Source organism: Calliphora vicina, chromosome 2 (genome assembly GCF_958450345.1).
Source record: "Calliphora vicina chromosome 2, idCalVici1.1, whole genome shotgun sequence".
Taxonomy (NCBI): Eukaryota; Metazoa; Arthropoda; class Insecta; order Diptera; family Calliphoridae; genus Calliphora; species Calliphora vicina.
In genome coordinates, this window is record NC_088781.1 from 69,268,904 (window position 1) to 69,293,474 (window position 24,571).

Genomic DNA, 24,571 nt, shown 5'->3' on the forward strand with positions numbered 1-24,571 from the left:
AACAGATTGATCCGCAACAGAACGGCAACGTTACAGAAAAACTAACGACATACACAACTTTCCCTATGCTAAAAACAAAACAGCTGATTCGGAACGGAACGTACAAACTAACTAGGCCTTTATTGTTAATCGGCATAAGAAACCATGTGATCTTTACATTTTAGGTATAAACTGTCTATTCTCTATGACTATAACTATTAGTTAGCACCTAACCAGACTTCGTTTTAATGGGGGTAAATGTTTTTTCGAAACGATTTTTTGACATACCGAATGATTTCAATAATATTTTAAATTTAAAAAGTGTTAAGACTCAGTATTGCCGTCTATAAATACCTTTAGACATATTAAAATAATGTTATAGTTTATCAATTATTAGACTTGGGTAGTTCATGAACGAATTCATTATTGAACGATTCCATTATTTGAACTAAATGAACTAGTTCAAATCGTTTGGTCACTTAGTTAAGTATTGAACTATGAACTAAAATGTTTCAAATGTGCTCTCTTAGCTAAATGCGTGTTTTTGTTGTTTTTCCTACTTCTTTTTATACGAATTTTGACATAATGCCGAAAAAATAAGGGTCACAATGGATAGAATCTGTTCTCAGAATTATACGGCAACTGACAGCAAACTAAAAACCCGAGGAGCATTATGGCTCCAGTATCATATCTGTTGTTTTAGTTCAGAACAGAGAGACAAATTTTATATTAGAAATATATCACTCGTTTCTGTGTTTACAAATATGTAGTTCAAAATTCAAAGAGCGATTGAACTAGAAGAGCTACCTAGTTAATTTTTGAACTATGAACTAAAATGAGCGGTCATTGAAATGAACTATTAAGCACAAGTTTTTTTTCAGTTTTTTTATTAAGAAATTTTAGCTTAAGCGACACTTAAGATAAAATTGTTTTTGTTATAAATTCATAACGATACACAGTGTGACCGTCAAATTTTTATAGATGATGCCATGAATTCATTTATTAAAAAAGGCTTAACTTAACTTAATTTATACAATTCTTAAATTTACAAAATTAGATAATACCGAAAACCGGTTTTTAGAAATAAACCGGTTTTTTGTAGACATATTTCGAATATTTGATAACTCTAGTACCAACCTTATAACAATAATACAAATTGGTAATACGGACATTGTAACTTCGTCCAACTATCGATACCATAAATAAAAAACAAATAATTTATGTACATATACGAATTCATTGTATTTTATTCATATTATATAAAACTTTTTAAAATAACTCGCCATGTTTGGTTTTTGAAAGGCACTATAGTAAAAATGCCATGTAAATATAAACTTAAGCGGATCATAAATCCATACATAATAGTTTCAGCGTCATAAACTGCAAGTAAAAAATAAAAAATGTATTAGTTCATCTGCCATTAATTAAATAATTTTACAAGTCTTGTAATACGTATCAGTAATTATTGGAAACAATTGATAAATCATTCATTATAATTCAGATGTCCCTATCAAAAACTATCATCATATAAAATTTGTTCTAAGCATATAAAACCCAGCAGACACTTACCAATTTGTTCAAGTTTTAGATGAGATTCCAATATAAATTTTCAAAATTCTAAAATATAAAATAAAAAAAAATTAATTATTAAATTGTTTCAACAAGGACTTTATAAAAAATCTGAATATTTTTTCAGCAATTTTGGAAACATTTGATAAATCTTTCATTATAGTTCAGATGTCCCTATCAAATTTTTCATCATAAAACTGCAATCTTAACATATTAATTAGAAAATACTTGCCATTTTAGCTAATCACTTCTCTCCGACTAAATCCATAATAACATTGTGCCAATCTACATCTGGAAATAAAAAATACAGAAGTTATAATCTCATAATCTTTATAAATGAAATATTAAAATTTTTAACGAAAATCAGGATTTTTGGAAACATTTGATAAATCAGTCATTTTAATTCAGATGTCCCTATCAAAGTTATCATCATATTGAAAACTACTATATAAAAAAAGATATCATAAAATGGGTACTTACTTGCCTTTGCGTATAACACTATCGTTAATGGTTTACAGGCCGCAGTGTGTTGAGCCTAAATATAAAAAAAATAATAATTAATATATTTGTGAGTAAATTTAGTTATTAAAGATTATCAAAAACCAAATTCAGTTATTATGAAAACATTTGATAAATCAATCATTTCTTTTTCAGATGTCCCTATCAATAGAATCATCAATAAAACATTTTTAATTGCTATATACTATATTTATATGAAAATTACTTACATTTCAATTTATTATGAATATATTCACATTCCGAAAATGGCCTTAAAAATAAAAGAAAATTATATTACTGTTCATTCATATACTATTTTTAATTAAATTAAATATTTTTACATACAATATCAGTATTTTTGGAAACAATTGATAAATCATTCATTATAATTCAGATGTCCCTATCAAATTTATCATCATATAAAATTATGTTTTTAACGTAGGAAAAACAATAGACACTTACCAATTTTGTTAAGTTTTATGTAGGAACTACATACATATTCCAATAAAAGTTAGCAAAAATCTAAAATAAAAAATACAAAATATTAGCAAATTGTTTAAACAAGGAGGACTTATAGAAAATGTCAGTATTTGTTCAGCAATTTTGAAAACATTTGATAAATCATTCATTATAGTTCAGATGTCCCTATCAAAGTTATCATCATAAAACTCTAATGGAACAAATCTAGTTTATGGGCGCCAAGGAAAAGGTCCCTATTTCCCGAGTAATGGGCCTCTGAAGTTGAAACAGAAATCTTTGATAATTGTTATCGGATTGAAACATTTTGCATGTCATTTGATAGCTTTTTGAATTAACTTTAAAATGAGATAGGTATTAAGCATCCCAATTTATTAAAACATTTGAAACCAATCCTGCATTTTAGAATTTTGAACTGGTTTTTTTTAAATGTATGTTTTAAAAGTAAGTATTATAGACTAAATTGAAGCCAATATTCATAGTTTTTTCTTAAGCTATTATGTAAAAGCATAAATTTAAAAAAAAACTTAGTTTTATTGTCTCGTAAAATAGTTTTCTTTGCGGAAGGCTTTTGGTACGTCGAATAGTTTTCTGATTGCACGCCTACGGCTTCGCATAAAATATATAGATTGATATATATCTGTATATTATGAAAAGTGTCATTTAAAAATATGTACATTAGAAAATAGATTTGCTTTGGATGGGCCTTATTTTGTTCATTGGTAGCTAAAACTTATACTGTAAAATTTAAGGCAATCGGATAACTAGAAGGTAAAAAACAATAATTTCGAATGAAAAATAGCAAAGTTATACAAGTTTTCTCTGACCATATATTGAGCAAAAAGTACTAGTTTACGCATATTTTACTCGCATTTATGTGTAGAACATAGTTGTTTACATTACTATTGCATGCAAAACAGTGAGTAAATAATACAAAAATGTCCTTTTTCTTGAAAATTTTATTTAAATAGGGATATTTTTAAGATACCGAAAGAAGTACCATTATTTACCTAATTTTACAACTTTCTATCGACTTCCAGCACGGGTTATATTTATCCGATTGCACTTAAATTTTGCAGTATAAGTTTTAGATACTAATGAACAAAATAAGTCCCATCCATAGAAAATATATTTTTAAAGTGTACATATGGGCAATTCCACGAGAATCGCTACCACGACTGAAAACACAAAAACCCTTGAAACTTTTTTTCAAGATAATTTGAATAGAAGAAAATAATAAAATGTTACTATGTGAAAGTATTTAGATTATATTACATTTTAAAGACAAAAATAATAGCTTAAACTGATTATATTTAATTTTTTAATGTTTTAGGCTAAAATTAGCTTATAGTATGAAATGAATTTGACTCTGATTGTTTTTTTTGCTATTGTCAAATTGTTGATTGAAACCGAATGTATATTTTCTATTCACTTTTTTAGTTTTTGTATACATATACTTACAGAATATAGTTTTATTATAAGAGAAAAATCTGTTACGTACGGTATGTCACGTACGATATTAAATTTTATTTATTATAAAATCATCCAAAGATTGTTTTAATTTAAATATGACGGTTTGTAAAGTAAAATATTTCGTTTAGTGTAAGAAATTAAAAGAAAACATAATGCCTCTCACGATTCGAATATTTTCGCCTATTTCTACATCTACCTCAAAATGAGTTCCGATTTATGTCACGTACGATATACCCTTATTTCGCTCAATATTTTGGACAATATTTCGAAAGAACTTTTTTTTATTTTAAAATATAGTACCCCTCTGAATGGAACATAAGACCAAATTCTTTTTCAGATACGTACAAATGTCTCGTACGATATTAAAGTAAATATGGTCGTATGATACTTTAATATTATGAAAACATACATACATATTTTGAGTAAACAGAAATTGTTACCGGACTAAAAACACAAACATTTTTAGATTTATATCTCACATGAGAGTTACAATACCTCTCATATGAGATAGCTATCTAATGACGTAAATTGGATTAAAACAACAAAAATACAACATATCCAATATTTAAACTTTGAAGGCCCATATCTCAGGAAAAAAACTATAACGTCATATTCAATATAAAAATATATAACCCGTTGTGGTGCACATAAACTAGAATTTATTCACTCTAATTTTAACATATTAATAAGAAAATACTTGCCATTTCACAGAATTCCAAAAAGAAACCAGATCTAGCTAATAACCTCCATCTGCCTAAAACCATAAAAGTATTATATCAACCAACATCTGGAAATAATAAATATATACATTATAATCGAATCATCTTTTTAAATGAAATATTAAAATTTTTCACAAAATCAGTATTTTTGGAAACATTAGATAAATCAGTCATTTTAATTCAGATGTCCCTATCATGATTATCATCATGAAATTATGTACCCAAGTTAATACGTTTTGAAAATAATATGCTTACCTTAGTTTGTAATCACATCAAATTTGTTAAAATTTAATGAAATAAGAAATTTATTTAATATATAAAATGTAGCGCTCCATTTTGACTGTGTGTAATTGAAAAGTTTTCAATCAAGAATTTTAAAAAAAATAATTCCACGTGCAATACGAGCTACTAGTGATGATAAAGTGTTGAGTTTTTGGGTATTGAATACTCATTCTATGAGTATTCACAGCGTTGTCAATTTAGCGCTTTTCTATGGCCCAAAAGTCGCATTTTTGCCACATTGACGCGTTCTCATTAACCCTATGTCATATGTAGCAATCCATTTATTTCAGTTACAGTTTTTCATAGAACTTCTGGCGTTTTCTCGTTTTACGCTCATTTTGTAAATGTTAGAGAAGAAGAATGATGTCTTAAAAAATCCGCCAACATAAGAAAATTACAGCTAATTTGATAAATAAACCTTTTATATATCAGCATTTTTTATTTTTAAACCTCTTTGCAAAGAATAATAATAAGAAGTGAAACGCTGTCAAAAAAAAACCTAAGTCGGTTGTCAAAAAAAAACCTAACTATTAGAATGTATTGGTATCATTTTATTTATATGTATTGGTTTTCAAACCACTTTCACCACACTCCTCAAACACACAGAGTTGTAAAAAAGCGACCTTAAAAATTATAACAAAATTTTATTACAAAAATTCAAACGATTTTCACATTATTTGAATGATATTTAATCTGGAGAGGTTTTATAAAAAGATTTTTCCGCTTTTTATTCCATAATTTCTGCAAAAATTAAGTTTATTTAAATTTAGTTATTAATTTCCAATACGAAATTTTACAAATGTGTTTATTTTAGTTTTTATTTCAACCAAAGTATACCAAGTAGTCCAACTCTCTATTTTATAAATTTACTCTCTCACATATACGGGTACTGTGTAAATTCAACACCCTTGTGAGAGAATTATACACATCAAAAGTCTCGAAATTTTAACTATAAATTGTCCAATAAATATAGTTTGATACGCGTAAATTCACTAACACACATTATTTTATAATTTTTTTCAACACATTTAGCACTTTTTCTTTTCCGAAGCAAGTCCATTTCGCACAAACTAAAAAATATTTTTTTTATTAATTTTGACGTTTTATTTTGTTTGTGGTAGGTTTTAAAATATAGAACAGAGTTTCAATTTTTGGTATTGAAAATAGAACAAAATTTAAATAAATTAAAATTTAAAAATTTTTTTAGAACTCTGTGTGTATGGTGAAAATTCAAAAGGAACCAACACATATACATTTTTGTAACTAACACATATTTAGACTTAGGTACTTTTTCACTAACACATGTATAGAGTTAGGTACTGCTGTCAAAGAGTTGGACTACTTGTTATACTTTGATTTCAACCCCCAAAAAATTAATGTCAAAAAAATTAAAAAAATATTTTTTTCGTTTGTGCAAAATATACGCGTTTCGGTTATTTAAATGGTTCAAATGTGTGGAAAAAAATAATAAAAATATTATTTGATGGTGAAAGTGTGTGTTAGAATTGCAATTTTCAAGAAAAAGTTTTGAAGTTAAATCTCTCTCTCAAGTGTGTTGAATTTACATACTACAAGGCAAATTTACTTACAGGTATACCCAATTCTACAACAAATACAACTTTACCAAAAACAACATGTACTTTGTTTTTGTAAAATTATTTGCTAACTGTCAAACAGCTAAACAACAGCAGACTGCAAAAATCAAAAACAGGGGTGAAAATAAATAAATACGTGAAATTTACTTTCAATAAGTACTCCATTCACTTTTATATTATGAATTATTCACTTTTCTTCTATTTTATATTTTTTATTAAAAGAAACAAAAACGTTAATTTAAATTAATAACGAAATGTAAACAAACTTTGACAGATAGAAGTGAAAAAACATATCGAGCAAAAAATAGTCAGCTGGCTTTTCGACGTCACCTTATTAGATACGCCTTGACATACTACTTGTATGCGAGAAGAGAGAGAAGTTGTTGTTGTAGAAAAAATGAGAGGCTTCCCTTCTTGTTATTCATTGCCGCCAATGTAAATTAATCAGGGCACACTTAGAAAGGTGACTGCATCACTACAACAATACAAAAACAAGGCACTTTGTTTTTGTTAAAAAGTAGGTGAACTGTCATAGTTGCCTGTTGTTGTTTTTGCTTTTGGGTTTGTTGTATTTTTCGCCACAACAACCACAAGTGAATTGACAATTCAAACTGAATAAAAAAAATAAGTAGCTGTTTCATCGCAGTAACCAAAGTAAATTAATAAAGTAGCGACAGTACTACAACAAATACAACATTTACAAAAACCACATGCAATTTTGTTTTTGGTTTAAGGTCTGAGCTGTCAAAGTTGCCTGTTGTTGTTTTTGCTTTTGGGCTTGTTGTATTTTTCGCCACAACAACCAGAAGTGAATTGACAGATTAGACCAAAGTAAAAAAAATAGTCAGCCGTTCTACTGAGTCTACTTTATTAATTTACTTTGGCAGTAACCTTTCTGTGCCCTGTAAATTAATAAAGTAGACTCAGTAGAACAGCTGACTATTTTTTTTACTTTGGTCTGAACTGTCAATTCACTTGTGGTTGTTGTGGCGAAAAATACAACAAGCCCAAAAGCAAAAACAACAACAGGCAACTTTGACAGCTCAGACCTTAAACAAAAAACAAAATTGCTTGTGGTTTTTGTAAATTTTGTATTTGTTGTAGTACTGTCGCTACTTTATTAATTTACTTTGATTGCCTCTTTGTGGCATGAAACCAATTTTTATTATTTTTAATAATAATAATAAAGTGTTACCATGATCTTCAAATACAAACATTTCTGGGGAAAATGTTAGTGTTAATAATTGCTATAGTTATTAGTAACAATTTTATTTATAAAAACTAATGAAATTGGTATTTTTACGAAAACGATAAGCATTAGTGGGCATTTGTACTATTGTCTTTTACAAAAATACATAAAATAAGCTAAAAATATAATTATTATTTTACAGCCACCTATTAAATTTTTCTAAAACTATTTATTGGCAACTCTGTTTGTCTTCACTTGTATGAAAGCGTGGAAAATCATGATTTCATAGCATTTTCAATCGTCGAAGAGTCCACTGGGAATCTCATGAAGTGCGTTTTTGATAGTCGACGAGCGCATTTTTTAATCACAGAAGATCCTTGCACGGGGGTAACTGTTTCAGCAGCTGATTCTTCCGCAACACAGCGAAAGACGCTAACATTAATCGTAGAGAGATTTGTGGAGAGATTATCTAAAGAGTCTTTAATAAAGCAAGTCCAGAATCATATCTGTGGACATTTGACAAAACGACTTCTCTCGAGATAAGACAATTTTACAGGATTTTTGTAGTAAATATAAAATTTGAATGCGCTTCTTTTGGTCTTATCGCCGTCTTTATATGACTTTTAGAACATAAGATACGCAGTCGAAAAAACCTCTTTCAGGTTTTTCCCCAATTTCAATTTGACAAAACAACTTCTCTCATAGAATTCAAATCATTGCCTTTTGACAAAACAGCCTATCTCTATTTAGTTTTAGCACATTATTAACAATTATTTTTTGATAAAACAGCTTCTTTCGAAAGAAGTCGTTTTGTCGAAAGCAAAGATTGAAAAACCTACCACTTGTCTGAGACAAGTAGATTTTTAAATCAGTTGATCGCGAGTTTTCGTTTTGACAAAACGTCTTGTATCGACAGAGGTTCTTTTACAAAAACGAAAATTTAAAAAAGTTAAGTCTTATCTTAACATAAGTGCTTTTAAAAATGGAAAACAGAAGAAAATAAGCTGTTTTGCTACTTAATACTAGAATAAATAAAAATAAATTAAAATTCGTATAAATGAATGAAGTAAAAAACTTGAGGCTATGGCCAATAATGTGAAAAAAAGAACACGTAAATACAGTGGTGGCCAGGAATTTAAGACAAAAATTGTTTGCTAAATTCCACGTGATTGTCAATTATTTTTTCAAATATTTCCACAAATATGTATGCATGAGGACTGTTTTAACACACAAGTGTGTTTTATTCGACTGTGTCAATTCATACATATTCACCACGAACACATAAAATTTTTCTACAACTTGACCAAAAAATTTTTTTTTTTAAATAAACATATTTTCTCACATTTATATCATTATATTTTTATTATTATAAAATATTCGGACCAAATTTCGTATTTTAAGTTCCATTAGTTTCGGTCATATCATGTTATTAACAGCGGGTGTTCGCTGAGGTGGGTCAACGTATTTCCACATATCTTTGTCCATATATGTTTTACCGATTTTTCCAAACATTTTTCAGAAACTAGAAACATTAATAATAAATTTCACACCCTTAGAGGTCTTTTTATTTTGGCTCTATCGCACTTAAAATTCAGTTGATGAAAAAAATTCAAGTATTTGTCTTAAATTGGTGGCCACCACTGTATGTCTTTGTTTTCGACCAAAGACCATAAACTAGAAAAATCTTTGGCTAAATATATGGTTCAAGTAATGAAAATACTTTGATTGCCAAAAATTTCGATGATGTGAATGGATTGACTATACATTTCTAGTTGTGTTGCATCTTGAGTTTGATACAGTGCATGACCAAATTTAAAAAAAATTAAGAAAAATTCATCCTTTTCAATATACCATACACACGACTGGGTAAATTTAATAACGGCTACAAATCGTTCATGAATTAAACAAAAACAATTTTTTAGATTTTATTGGTCTGATGAAAGATAGATACACATGGAGGAAATGCAACATTTCAGGTATTTATAAAAATAATTTTATTTATAGGCTACATTATATATTAACTTTTTATTACTTACATACATATATCTTTTTCAGGTAAAAAATTTGAGTGAAAATAGGTTCGATGAATGCAGTACGAGTAAAGTAAAGTTTTGCAGTACAAATCATCACTAGACCCAGGATAGGCTTTTAAGCTGCTAGACATCAACTCTCGTCGTCTAAAGAAGCCGATTCCACAATTGGTCGAAGTTACATGTCTCCATTAGTCGTATCACATAACAAAAAATGCGATTTGATGGATATGCTGCCACTGATAAATATCCATCTACACATTTTTTAAAGCATAAAGATCGTTTAAAATCTATCTGGATTTTGACGAAGAAGAAGCCACTACGGCAGAACCGAACGCCCCCATTCGCAAAGAACCATCCAGGAGGGCTTTCGTGCAAAGGCGTGCCGCCATGCGCATTATCGACCGGCTTGGATCCAAGTCGGCCGATGCGCTTAACATCGACGAATTGTCGAAACTAAGTTGGGCTAAGGCTCAACTGGCTGAGCTGGACAGCTCAAACACTCCTCCAAGCGCAGATGCAGCGAACCAAGGCGCATCTGCTGGGCCCAAACGGCAACGCTCAGAGGAGGAGCTGCTCCAGCAGCAGAACACACAGCCGAAGACTAAACGTCCGAAGCAAGAGGCTCGTGTGATAAGAAGGCCTTACAGTGAAGTTGCTCGCAATCCACTTGTAAGGGCTATTATCGACAGGAGTGTTGATGACGGAGCTATCTCCCAGGAGAAATGGCTGAAAATCCGTCAGGGTATGCTGGGGGTATACTGGAAGATTCTCAAGGAGAATCCCGGTCCATCCCCGCAAAACGACGATGCTGGCTGGTATCAAGGCCATGTAAAACTGCTAGCGTGTACCAATGACCGCTCAGCTCTACTGCTAAAATTAGCAATTGCGTCCCTAGGGGAATTGTGGCCTGGCGCGAAACTGGACGTGATCCCGGTAAACGAGATACCTCGTAGACCGAGATCAGTCACAGTTATTCCGGCGGAGCCACATGAACCTGAGGAGATTCTGGCATACATTCAGAGCGGTAATCCCGATCTACCAACCCATAACTGGAAGGTGGTTAAGGTTTCCGCTCCTGAAGGTGCGCATAGAAAGGTGGTCGTAGTCCTTAACAAGGAATCCTTGGCGCCACTACGTGAGAGGCAAAGCAAGATTTACTATGGTTTCGATAGTATCAAGCTGCGCATCTACCGTGGTGACGACAAGCTCGACCCCGAAACTTCTGGTGTTAAACTGGAAGCTCCGCAGGATATGGACTGCAAAATTAAACTGGACGACCCCGCAAGCTCTGAGGACAAAATGGAGACCCAATCACACTCCAGTATGGTTGGGGACCTATTCTGCGCTCTGGGTGATGTGGAGGATGAAGATGTTCTTCTGGAATCAGACCCAGAAGACATCGACGTTACGGTCATATATGATCCAGACCATGGTGAAGGCGATCCAAGTGAACCTTCACCACTCTAAGGCAGCTTCGGCTGCCCTGCTCCTCCACATTGCTAAATATGGGGAGGACATTGCGTTGGTCCAGGAGCCGTGGATACACAATGGCGAAATTCGTGGACTCAACGCCAAAAAGTACAAACTTTTGTACATAAGACGCACAGGTAAAATAAGATCTTGCATTTTGGTTAAGAACCATCTTAATATCTTCATTCTTCCTGATTACAGCGATGAAGATACAGTAGCTGCTGCTTGGGAGACAGGTGCAGGTAAGGTGTGGCTGCTCTCGAGCTATATGGCGCACGACCAGGTTGAACCACCACCGAATAACCTGGTATCTAATATGATGCGTGCCGCAAATAGGGCCAGAACTCCTGTAATTATCGGAGCTGATGCAAATGCTCACCACACAATCTGGGGTAGCTCAGATAGAAACGAACGAGGTGAGTACATTCTAGACTTCATATTAGACTTTAATCTGGTAGTTGTCAATCGAGGTTCAGAACCTACTTTTGTGGTAGCAAATAGGCAAGAAGTTCTGGACATTACGCTTGTCAGTGCAAGCCACTCGCAACTCATAAGGAATTGGAAGGTTTCAGATGATTGCTCTCTGTCTGATCACAGGTATCTGACATTCTTAATAGAATTGGAAGTTGAGAAGGAAAAGCCTTTTCTAAATAGGAGGAAAACCAATTGGGATGATCACAGGCGGATCCTTGATGGTTTACTTCCCTCACCCCCTCTCATAGGTGACACTAGGGACATTGAAAGCGCTGTGGAAAAGCTCACACTTTCTCTCAGTGAGGCCACAAGACGTACATGCACTCCCTCTGCTCGCAGAGGAAAGGTAAGACCTCCATGGTGGTCTTTAGACATAGCGAACACTAGGCGTAATTGTCGTAAACTATTCAACGAGGCGAAAAGATCAGGCAACTGGTCAATGTATAAGTCTATGTTGAACAAATTTAAGAATATGGTCAGGAGCGCGAAACGTAAGTCCTGGAGGAATTTCTGCAGCGGCGTCGAAAGTTCCTCTGAGACAAATCGTCTGCGCAAGATCTTATCGAAAACACCAACTGTTCAAGGTTATATTCAGAAACAGGATGGTAGGTGGACTACTGATGGACGTGAGACACTAGAAGTACTCATGGACACTCATTTTCCGGGGAACTTGCCTCCGGATATTGCTAGTGCATCCCAACCGAACAATCGGACAACTTCGTCAATTATACTTGACGAACATTTAATAAAATGGGCCATACGGAGTTTTGACTCTTACAAGTCTCCGGGCCCAGATGGTATAATACCCGCTGATCTACAGAATAATATAGATCTAGTCACTCCTTGGCTGATAACTATCTATCATGCCTGTCTTGCATGGTCCTACATACCAAAACGGTGGACCGAATGCACTGTGACATTCATCCCGAAAGGGGGGAAAGCGTCACACACCAAAGCAAAAGATTTCAGACCGATAAGTCTATCATCATTCTTGCTGAAAACCCTTGAAAGAATCATCGACATCCACATACGAGTGTCTTTGAAACAAGGATCAGTATCTCCCTCTCAACACGCCTACATGAAAGGCAAATCCGTTGAGACAGCACTTCACTCCTTAGTGGGATATATTGAGAAATCCCTTGAATTTGGTAATTTCTCGTTAGTGGCCTTTCTGGATATAGAAGGAGCCTTCAATAACGTAGAATCTGCAACTATCGTTTCAGCTCTACAGGATCTTGGTTTAGACCAATCAACTGTAAGGTTCATCACAAACCTTCTACGATACAGGATCATTCGCTCCGAAAAGGGAACGGCAGTGATCACGAGAATGGCCACTAGGGGTACACCTCAGGGAGGTGTCTTATCGCCACTTCTGTGGAATTTGGCCATAAATTGTCTGCTCAGGAAATTGGATCTCTTAGGTTATAAAACTGTCGCCTACGCGGATGACGTCGCGGTGGCAGTCTCTGGGATCCACTTGGACACGATATCACAACGCCTGGAACATGCACTCAGTATACTGAGTCGGTGGAGTACGGACAGTGGATTGAGTGTAAAAGTTACATATGTATATATATTTATATGTATGTATAAGTATATTAATTTATCCAGTATAAATACCCCCACTATATTGTTAGTACGTAAGTCTATATAATATTCATACTCACTTAAATATATATACATACGTACATACATATATAAAATAAGTACTCATGATTCTGCATGCCCAATTTTGTTTTGTTTTCTTGTTACTAGCTGATGCAATAATAGATCAAACATGCACAATCTTGCCTACCTATTTATATACACATAATGCGTATATTAAATAAGTAATCATGATTCTGCATGCTCAATTTTATTTTGTTCTCTTCTATAATTAACTGATATACATATATCACTACTTACTTACATACGCACAGCATATCTAAAATTAAGTAAACATGATCGTGCATGTTCATTCTTGGTTTGCATATATGTCTACTTACTTACATATGCACAGCATATATAATTTTAAGTAAACATGATTGTGCATGCTCATTATTGTTTTGCCTATTTGTCTATGCAATATTTTTGTTACTATGCACTTGTTTATCACTAAAGAAATAATTAAACATGCATGATCATGATCGGTATTTATTACCGTTTTCTATTCTTGTAAAAGCTTATTATAAAACACTTAATTATAAGAATTGATGTGTAGTTGGATTTGAGGATTGATCTTGAACACATCTTTAACACAAATTTAAAATAAAAATATAAATTAATAAAATAATAAAATAAATAACTTTGTTTTTTTATATAATATAAAAATCCTACGATAAAACTGGCGCAGTCGGTAGGATTGCCCAAATAATCCTTGCTATAAGTGCAAATTATATGCAAAGGATATTTGACATTTTAATGTCCTTGTGGGCAATCATAAAAAAATTTTAATTGAAAACTAAAAAAAAAATATTCTTACATAAGTGCAAATTATGTTTGTGTAATAAAACATTAAAAAACTATAAACATAAAAAATAGTATATTTTTAGTGAGAATTTCGAAAAATAGTAAACTTAAACAACAAAATTAAAAAAAAAAAAAAAATATTTTTATAAACTATAAATTTTATTTTTGTAATCTCTAATTTTTTGAAAATATCGTATCAAAAGAAAATTTACTGTAAAAAAAAAAAATAATAAATAAACTTAAAAATAAAATATTTTGAAGTTCAAAAGAAAAAACTTTACGCAACAAAAAACAACATAAGTGCAAATTATGTTGGTATAATAAAACATTAAAAAAAATAATAAACATAAAAACAGTATATTTTTTTAGTGAGAATTTTTTCAAGTAAATGTTGAAAAATAATAAACTTAAACATTAAAAATAAAATTAAAAAAAAAATAAATTTTTGTTGTAATCTCTAATTTTTTATGAAAATTGACCGTTATAAAAAAAAATAAATAAATTAAATTCATAAATAAACTTAAAAATAAAACATTTTGAAATTGAAAAAAAAAATTTACGCAACAAAAAAAAATAAACAACATAATAAATTATACAAATTCAGAAGCTGCATAATACTACCAAGAAACCGTATACAGATTTAAATTGTACAGTAAAATAAAGGCCATCGTTGCAGAAGAAATATCATCATTTAAAATTGTTTATTGTTAAGTATTGTATTATATTGTATATTTCGTATATATGTATGTATATTATTAAAGTCTTAAAATAATTATTGAAAAAAAATTTTTTCTTTTTACCAAATTTGTAATTTCAAATAATTCGTAAAACTTAAATATAATTAAGTTCAATATATAGTATATAATAATACAGTTTCTTCCTAAAAATATATATTTTTTTTATTATATACAAAATGGCTCAGGAAAACGTTGCATTTGTTCCAATTACCCTTAACCCTCTTACATTAATTGAACGATTACCGGAATTTTCAGGCGAAAAACAAGATTTGTACACATTTATTTCTCTCGTTGATAGAATCAACCCGCTTTTCCTTCAATATGATAATCCTTCTCAATTATTATTCATAGATTTAATTAAAAGCAAATTCAGAGGTAAAGCCAAAGAGGCTCTTGAGATAAATTTTCATGCTCAATCGTGGTCTGAAATTAAAACAGTTTTAATTAATTACTTCGGTGAACATCAGAGTGTGGAAATACTGTACGATAAGCTTCGATCCACAATTTTCAGAACAAATACTGTGGATTTTTATAACGAAATTAAAGACAGGCTTCGAAGCCTTAATAATAAAACTGTATCGGATTTGGGAATAAATTTGAATAGCGAGCAAATTGCTTGCAATAATATGAGAACTGCTCTCAATATTTTTAGACAAAAAATTCCAGAACCGATGAGAACAATATTGGCGTGTAGAAATCCCCAGACTCTAGAGGAGGCCATGAATATTATTTTTGCATCAGGATACGGTAATTATAGGGTTGCTAATGAACCTCGTAATTTAGAAAATAGGAATATAAATCGGTCTAATACGGATAATAGGGGCAAACGCGCTAATCCAAATTCTAGCTTTTATAGGAATGAAATCCGTTATGATAATGGTCCACATAACAGGAATAATTTTACCAGATCTAATGATAGTTACGGCTTCAAACCCCGGAATACTAATTTTGATTATAATAACCGAAATGGCTTCGGCAATAATAATAATAATGGTCAAATCTATGGCAACAATTTTTCTAACCCTAATAACAATGGGCAGAACTTTTCGAAACCTTTTCAGGACAGGAATTCATACTTTCGACAACAGATCCCTGAACCAATGGATATTAATATGGTTCATAATTTTAACCCTTTAGTTAATACACCACAGTTTTGTCCCAATTTTTCAAATCCAATTTCTAAAGACCGTTATTGCGAACGTCCTTTAGAGAATTTAAGACAATCTGGTGGAATTCAAAGTTCTTGGAATAATGCATCTTTGATGCCACGGGAAACCCTGAATTTTTCAGGCCAATTTCATAACACAGAACAACTAAATTCAAACTTAAATACGGATGAGAACCATACGGCACAAAATTTTCATTTTCCGGCCTCTCCGGAGAGCTACCGTATATAATACTGAAGAATAAACTTAAATTTTTAGTGGACACAGGAGCCTCTCACTCAATTGTGAATCCTGGGCTATGTGATCCAAAATGGAAAATAAGGTCAAAGACCTTAACACTAAGGACCTTGCAGAATACGATATTGTCGGACACCATATATCGAGTACCGTTGTTCTCGGAATTGGGAGATAGTACTGAGAGAATGTGTTTGATAGAGTGCAAATTTCATGAGGAGTATGACGGAATTATAGGTAACGACATTTTACGGACTTACAACGCAATTGTAGATTATGATAAAAATCTATTGATAATAAACAATAGAATAGTACCTTTGATATTTCCAAAATTTAACCACGTAAAACTCGTTACTCATGTTGAGTGCGGATTAATACACATTAAGCAACATTGCAACAGTGCTGGGGAAGTTATTGCAAACGAGGGTGTTTATAATGCGCAAAATTTTAAGGTCGATATAAAGACACTTGCCAAATGCCCGGATATAATCTACCTAACTAAGGAAAATTCTTGGCCAGTTACTCCCGACAATTATTATTTAGTGAACGACAATGTAATGCAAGAAGATAATCGTGAAATTCCATTATTTGACAAAATTAAAACGGATCATTTAAATTTCGAAGAAAAGCATAATTTGAGAAATATTTTAAATAATTTTAGCGAACTGTTTTATGAACCTAATTCGAATTTATCATTCACGAATGCTATTAAACACCGGATTATTACCAAGGACGAACTACCAGTTTTTTCGAGAGCTTATAGATACCCTTATATACACAAGGATGAGGTGAAAAGACAAATTCAGGAGATGTTAGAATCCGGAATAATAAGATCTTCAAAATCCCCGTATTCCGCTCCTATATGGATTGTGCCAAAAAAGGATGACGCCAGTGGCTTGAAAAAATGGCGATTAGTAGTGGATTACAGGAAACTAAATGAGAACACTGTGGATGATCGTTTCCCTATTCCAAACATAGAGGAAATTTTAGACAAACTTGGTAGATGTATGTACTTTACGACTTTAGATCTAGCTAAGGGTTTTCACCAAGTAGAAATCGATGAAAGGGATGTCCACAAGACCGCGTTCTCAGTTGAAGGGGGCCACTATGAATTCCTCAGAATGCCTTTCGGACTTAAAACTGCACCGGCTACATTTCAGAGGCTTATGAATAGCATTTTAGGTGATCTTGTAAATAAGGTTTGTCTGGTTTACCTGGATGACATAATCGTCTATTCCACGTCCCTTCAGGAACATATTAATGCACTACGACAAGTACTTGGAAGACTTAAGGAAGCAAATTTGAAAATTCAGATAGATAAGTGCGAGTTTTTAAAGCAAGAGACTGAATTTCTAGGTCACGTTGTCACCCGAAATGGTATAAAACCGAACCCTAAGAAGGTCGAGTGTGTAGTAAATTATCCATTACCTAAAACACAGAAGCAAATTAAACAATTTTTAGGACTCAGTGGGTATTATCGGAAATTTATAAAGGATTACTCTAAGATAGCAAGGCCAATGACAAAATATTTAAAGAAGGATGCTAAAATTAATTTAGATGATACAGAGTACGTGGAATGCTTTAGAACTTTGAAAATGCTTTTGGTTAACGACCCCATATTAGCACATCCCGATTTTAAAAAACAATTTGTTTTAAACACGGATGCAAGTAATTTTGCGCTGGGTGCCGTACTCTCACAAGACAACCACCCCATATGTTATGCAAGCAGAACGCTCAATCAACACGAAATAAATTATAGCACAGTCGAAAAGGAACTGCTAGCAGTAGTATGGGCCGTAACGTATTTTCGGCCTTATCTTTTTGGGAGGAAATTTCTTATCAAGACAGATCATCAACCTCTGCAATGGCTAGTTTCAATTAAGGAACCCAACTCTAAATTAATAAGATGGCGACTTAAATTGGAAGAATACGATTACGAAATTGTATACAAACGTGGCATAAATAATGGTAATGCAGACGCATTATCACGCATAGAACATCAGATAAACTTAATTCAACAACCACAACAAAGCATAATATCAACAAGCAATTCTCCACTAAATGTATATAAAAACCAAATTATTATTGAAAAGTCAAATAACGGTTCGTTAAAAATAATAAACAAGTCAATATTTAAGAACTCGAGAAAAATTATAACCGCAAGTAGTTTCAACGAGAGTGATATGATAGCTATAATTAAGAACTATTTTCACCCCACAGGAGTTAATGCTGTTTTTATCAGTGATAGTTCTCTGTATGAAATTTTTAGGGAAACCTTTTTAAAATATTTTTCAGGAAACCCCCATCTTAAAATTGTGAAATGCGACAATTTCCTTAACGATGTTGTAGATGAAAATAATCTTTATGAGTATATTAAAAGCGAACATGAAAGAAATAATCATAGAGGTATAAGTGAAAACTTTGAGCAACTACGGCGTAAGATATATAATCCAAATTTAAAGGTCAGAATTCAACAGTTTATTAACAGTTGTCACATCTGTAATATAGAAAAATATGACCGCAACCCTATAAAACAACATTATAAAATAACTGAAACACCTGACAGGCCTGGCCAAATTGTACATATAGATGTATTTTATAGTTTGGGAAAAACGCTATTTTTGACCATTATAGATAAATTTTCTAAATTCGCACAGGCAATAAGAATTCAAAACAGGACGTGGGTTGAATTTAAAAGGGCACTTATTCAATATCTTAGTATCGTAGGCAATATTGGGAAAATTATAACCGATAATGAATTGGGATTTAAAGCATTGCCACTTTTAGAATTTTTGAGACAAAGAAATATTGAAATACATTTTACTTCTAATAATAACCACACCTCTAATGCAGACGTAGAACGTCTTCATAATACGATAAACGAACATATTCGCCTACTAAGACACGACCCTGAAAGGGACATTGACACTGTCGAGGAAAAGATTAATAAGGTAATTATGTTTTACAATAGCACAATACACTCTACAATAGGATGTAAACCTATCGATTTCCAAAACGGTCTAATAAAGGCTGAAGATTTTCCAAAAATTAAGGAGAAAATTGAAGGAAAAGTCGATTGCTAATTTAAATTCTAATCGGGAAGAATGCGATGTTCAAACTGGTGATGTTTATCTTAAATGTGAAAGAGGTGGTAAAAACCATGCAAAATTTCGAAAGATTAAAGTAGATCAATTAGACAGTGACCATGTTATAACTCAAACAGGTCACAAGTATTACAAATCACATATTAAAAGGAAGAAAACACGCTAGAACTTAAAATTATTTAATACACTCATTATATACATAAGCCTTGTAATTATTTACTAAGTTATTTTAAGTTATAAAGAGCAAAAATATATGTATGATTATTTTTAATTACTTTTCTAAAGATTGTTTAATACTTAATAAATAATATTTAAATATCCTTGTTGCTAATTTACATTTTATTTTGCAAAACAAAAAAAATATATGTATGTACATATATAAAAAAAAAATAATAATAATAATTCTAAATGTAAAAATAATAATATTAAATGTAATGTAAGTAATTAATTATGTATGTCTTCATGTACGTAGTACATATGCTGTAATATTGTTATTTCTAAATTGTTTTCCTCGGAGCGTCAATCAAACGTTGGGGGAGTTACATATGTATATATATTTATATGTATGTATAAGTATATTAATTTATCCAGTATAAATACCCCCACTATATTGTTAGTACGTAAGTCTATATAATATTCATACTCACTTAAATATATATACATACGTACATACATATATAAAATAAGTACTCATGATTCTGCATGCCCAATTTTGTTTTGTTTTCTTGTTACTAGCTGATGCAATAATAGATCAAACATGCACAATCTTGCCTACCTATTTATATACACATAATGCGTATATTAAATAAGTAATCATGATTCTGCATGCTCAATTTTATTTTGTTCTCTTCTATAATTAACTGATATACATATATCACTACTTACTTACATACGCACAGCATATCTAAAATTAAGTAAACATGATCGTGCATGTTCATTCTTGGTTTGCATATATGTCTACTTACTTACATATGCACAGCATATATAATTTTAAGTAAACATGATTGTGCATGCTCATTATTGTTTTGCCTATTTGTCTATGCAATATTTTTGTTACTATGCACTTGTTTATCACTAAAGAAATAATTAAACATGCATGATCATGATCGGTATTTATTACCGTTTTCTATTCTTGTAAAAGCTTATTATAAAACACTTAATTATAAGAATTGATGTGTAGTTGGATTTGAGGATTGATCTTGAACACATCTTTAACACAAATTTAAAATAAAAATATAAATTAATAAAATAATAAAATAAATAACTTTGTTTTTTTATATAATATAAAAATCCTACGATAAAACTTGTAAACCCAGGCAAAACTGAACTTGTACTGTTCACAAGGAGGTACAAGATTCCTCATTTCTCGCTTCCCCGATTAAATGGTGTTGAACTAACACTATCGGACAATGCGAAATACTTAGGAGTTATTCTGGATAGTAAACTATCCTGGAAACCCAATACCCTTTCAAGGACGTCAAAAGCCTTGACGGCTATGTATGTCTGTAAGAGGGCGATAGGTACGCAATGGGGTATTAGACCCCAGTTTGTCAACTGGCTATGTGATGCGGTTATTAAGCCGACACTATTTTATGGAGTTTCTGTCTGGTGGAAGGCACTAGACAGTGGCTCGACGTGTATGCTATTCGAGAGAGTGTTAAGGAGAATGGCAATCCTGATAACAGGAGCTTTAAGAACGACCGCAACAAAGTCGCTCTTTACTATATTGAACTGGATCCCTGTGGATCTTATGGCAAGAAAAATGGCATTTACTTCTGCCTTTAGGCTAAACGCGATTGGTGCGTGGAAACACGCTCCATATGGTCACGCCAGCATAATAGGTAGTATTCAGACTCTTCCGGAGAATATCGATTACTGCATTTCTAGGCCCTTCTTAGCGAGGAATTTCGATTTCTCAATTCCGTGTGGTACGGAAGCAATGAACGGGCCCTTACATGACACAACGGGTCTCTCAGTCTATACGGACGGTTCTGTGAAGGGAGATCGAGTTGGCGTAGGTGTCTATATTCGGGAACTCGATATTAGGTTATCTTTCAGACTTCCGAATGAATGTAGCATTATTCAGGCTGAATTATCGGCCATCAAAAGGGCGGCTAACTGGCTTAGTTATAACAAGATATCTGACAGGGATATTTGTATATATACTGACAGTCAGGCAGCTATAAAATCCCTGACAGGTGTATACACAACATCTAACTTAGTCCAGGAATGCCGGGCATCCTTAAACAGGATGGCGAGACATTCAATAGTCGTACTCAAGTGGGTACGGGGACACGGGGATATTACTATTACGGGCAACTGTGTTGCCGATGATCTGGCGAGAAAAGGCGCCATGTTACCTGACGGAGACATAGATTTCCTATGTGGGATTCCGTTATCCAAATGCAAGCTACAAATTAGTAACTTCTACTATGAGCTCGCTCAGGCAAGATGGGACTGTGAACCCACATGCACTATGACCAGGACGATATGGCCCCGACTAAATCGGGGACGGACAATTCATCTTCTTGGCTTTACACGCTCACAATTGAGTGGTGTAGTGGCGGTCATAACTGGACACTGCACCTTTGGTAATCACGCTAGGAGACTTGGTTTGCCGTACCACGACTTCTGCAGAAGTTGTCAAAATGAGGAGGAGGATGAAACTATTTTTCATCTTCTTTGTCATTGTCCGGCATTAGGAGATCTACGCCTAAGGTTTCTGGGGCATCGTTCCCTTGATAGTCTCTCTGAGCTCTCGAATATGAGGCTTGAGGGCATTAGTGCCTTTATAGGTAGAAGTAATTGGTTGAAAAGACCAGACACGGGGATCACTTTAGAGTGACCCAATGATCGCCGACTCATTGGCACGTAAATTCTCCAAGATCTCCTCCCTCCTCCCTCTCTTTTTCTTCTTACATCTCCTCCTTAACTTCTTCAATCTTCTTCTTCTCCCTTTTCACTTATATCTGTCCCTCCTTCTTCTTCTCTCTTCTACTTTCAGGTAACACAAAAGGACCACTGATGGACCCATGTGAGCTGCTCTTTCTATCTTCCTTATTTCGTGGCTGCCTGGAAAACCTAACCTAACCTAACTCAATAAAGTTTCACAAAGTAAATCGCAAAATATGATTTTTTACTGTTTTCTTCTTATAATAAGATAATAGTATTATTTTATTTAAAAGTTAATTTTTATATTAAAATTCAAATTTTAAAGAAACATTTTTATATTTGATAAATTATTTGGCTATTGTAACGAAAAAATTGAATAATTTTTTTTAATAATACCGAAATATGTTTGTCAAATCAACTTCTTTCGACTTTTTTTTTATATTTCAATTTCACAAAACAACTTGTTTTTACATAAGCCGACTCTAATTTAATTAAAACAATTTTGACAAAACGACTTATATGATACAAGCTAATTTGTTTGCTAAAAATACATTTGACAAAAAAGCTTAAAATTTGTTGTTGCTGTTTTAAAGAAAACTATTGCTCTTTCAAACAAAAGAAAAAGCGCAATTTGTTTATTGGATATTTGTCTATAATGTTTTTATATAACATTTCTTTGATTTTCTACACAAGAACTTTTGTTAGTAGTTTTTACAGTTTTTTCGCTCTCCTGAAAAGTTGACGTTTTAGAAAGAAGCCGTTTTGTCAAATGTCCACAGATATGAGACTCATGTAGGGGTTATCTTACCACTCGTGAAATGCTCAGCCCTATAATTCTTATATTGTTCATACATACTACGTTTATACGCAAGGCTTATTCGCAAATAAAAATATTGTAATTAGAAAAATTTGCCGAATAAACAGTGAATTATTTTTTTATTTGCAAATAAGATTTTAAACATTGCCATATTTTTTAACGTTTTTAATTTTTCTTTCGTTTTTTAAGACAAACAAGAATTTTTAATTCTTTAATTTTTGCATTTAAAATAATAAGAATTTTCCGTAACCAAAGTGACATAGGTATAAACAGAGAGTTAGTTAATTGCAAATAATTTTTATTTGCGAATAGGCTACGTATAAAGTATTAGATGTAGTAACAGACAATCGCAAACGGCTTATTTGATGATGGTTTGACAAATCGTATAATGATCGGTAGACTTTTTATTTTGTGATTTATACACAGTGAAAAATATTTTCGTAAATTTTTGTTGATTATTTCTATATAAACACTTACATATTTCGAAACATGTTTTTATATTGATAATACCAACAAAATTTTCAACTACAATTCATACAAGATTTAGAAAATAGGGTAATTAATAACAATTAATATTTTTTTTTAAAATAGGAACATATGTTTCTGTTTATTTATTTAATTAAAAAAATTATTTAATTTGAAATTATTATAGATGAGATTCTATCCGGTATTTACCCGATGTATTGGTAAATACTGGGTAAATACCTGGTATATTTCTTTTTTTAATCTTTTTTTTGTATTTATAAAATGATTTTAGTATAAGATATTTTCAAAAACTGAATGTCAATCAAACCTAAAAATATTTTTATTCATATTCACACATTCAAAAAGGCGAATAAAATTTGTAATTCCGCGAGAAGGTATGGTTTATTGAGCTATTAGTTGTAAAATGCAACAAATTTACATAAATAGTTTTAAAGTTTTAACATGGGAAGACCAAGAAATGAAAAATATGGAAACATTTTTCTACAAGTGCCAGTGATTCAAAGTCTGTGATTTGTAAGTATTGTGAGACAATTTATAAATGGCCAAATATAAATAAAATGTCCAAACATTTAATAAATTGTCTAAAATGTCCTAGTATGGCCAAAAGGGAAATTGGTAAAACAACCGAAAAAGTTTTAACTGAGAAATCATGCCTTTCAATTTCTGCATTGTAAAAGGGATCTTAACGGTTTACTCGCTACAATCTAGTAAAAAACTTCCAGCAAAGTTGCATAAAAAAATGAAGCAACAATAGATTCGAACGTTGTTAAAAATAGTATAATACTGTTACGAAAGCTTGTTACCATTTTCAAACTACTAAACGGCTTTTATTTGCAATCAAAAGTATCCGGTTTATTTAAAGGAAATAAACCAACGTTTTGAAAAGGTTAAAACGTAACAATACGTTTAATGTAGTTATTACAAAAAGG

The 24,571-nt window shown here is 31.9% G+C and overlaps 1 protein-coding gene and 1 long non-coding RNA gene across 2 annotated transcripts; one reads left to right on the forward strand and one right to left on the reverse strand.

The window, feature by feature from the left end:
* Nucleotides 1-1,196: 1,196 nt before the first annotated feature.
* Nucleotides 1,197-5,097, reverse strand: LOC135951988 (uncharacterized). The gene is made up of 8 exons (XR_010576007.1): nucleotides 4,971-5,097; nucleotides 4,698-4,783; nucleotides 2,509-2,568; nucleotides 2,277-2,317; nucleotides 2,029-2,083; nucleotides 1,781-1,839; nucleotides 1,549-1,596; nucleotides 1,197-1,359 (listed from the first exon to the last, which is right to left on the reverse strand). It is a non-coding gene; the product is annotated as an uncharacterized LOC135951988 (long non-coding RNA).
* A 5,098-nt stretch (nucleotides 5,098-10,195) lies between these two features.
* Nucleotides 10,196-11,696, forward strand: LOC135951672 (uncharacterized). Its single transcript, XM_065501356.1, has 2 exons — nucleotides 10,196-11,421; nucleotides 11,486-11,696. The coding sequence occupies exon 1, from the start codon at nucleotides 10,202-10,204 to the stop codon at nucleotides 11,279-11,281; it is 1,080 nt and encodes a 359-aa protein (XP_065357428.1). The 5' UTR covers nucleotides 10,196-10,201; the 3' UTR covers nucleotides 11,282-11,421; nucleotides 11,486-11,696.
* The last annotated feature ends 12,875 nt before the right edge of the window (nucleotides 11,697-24,571 follow it).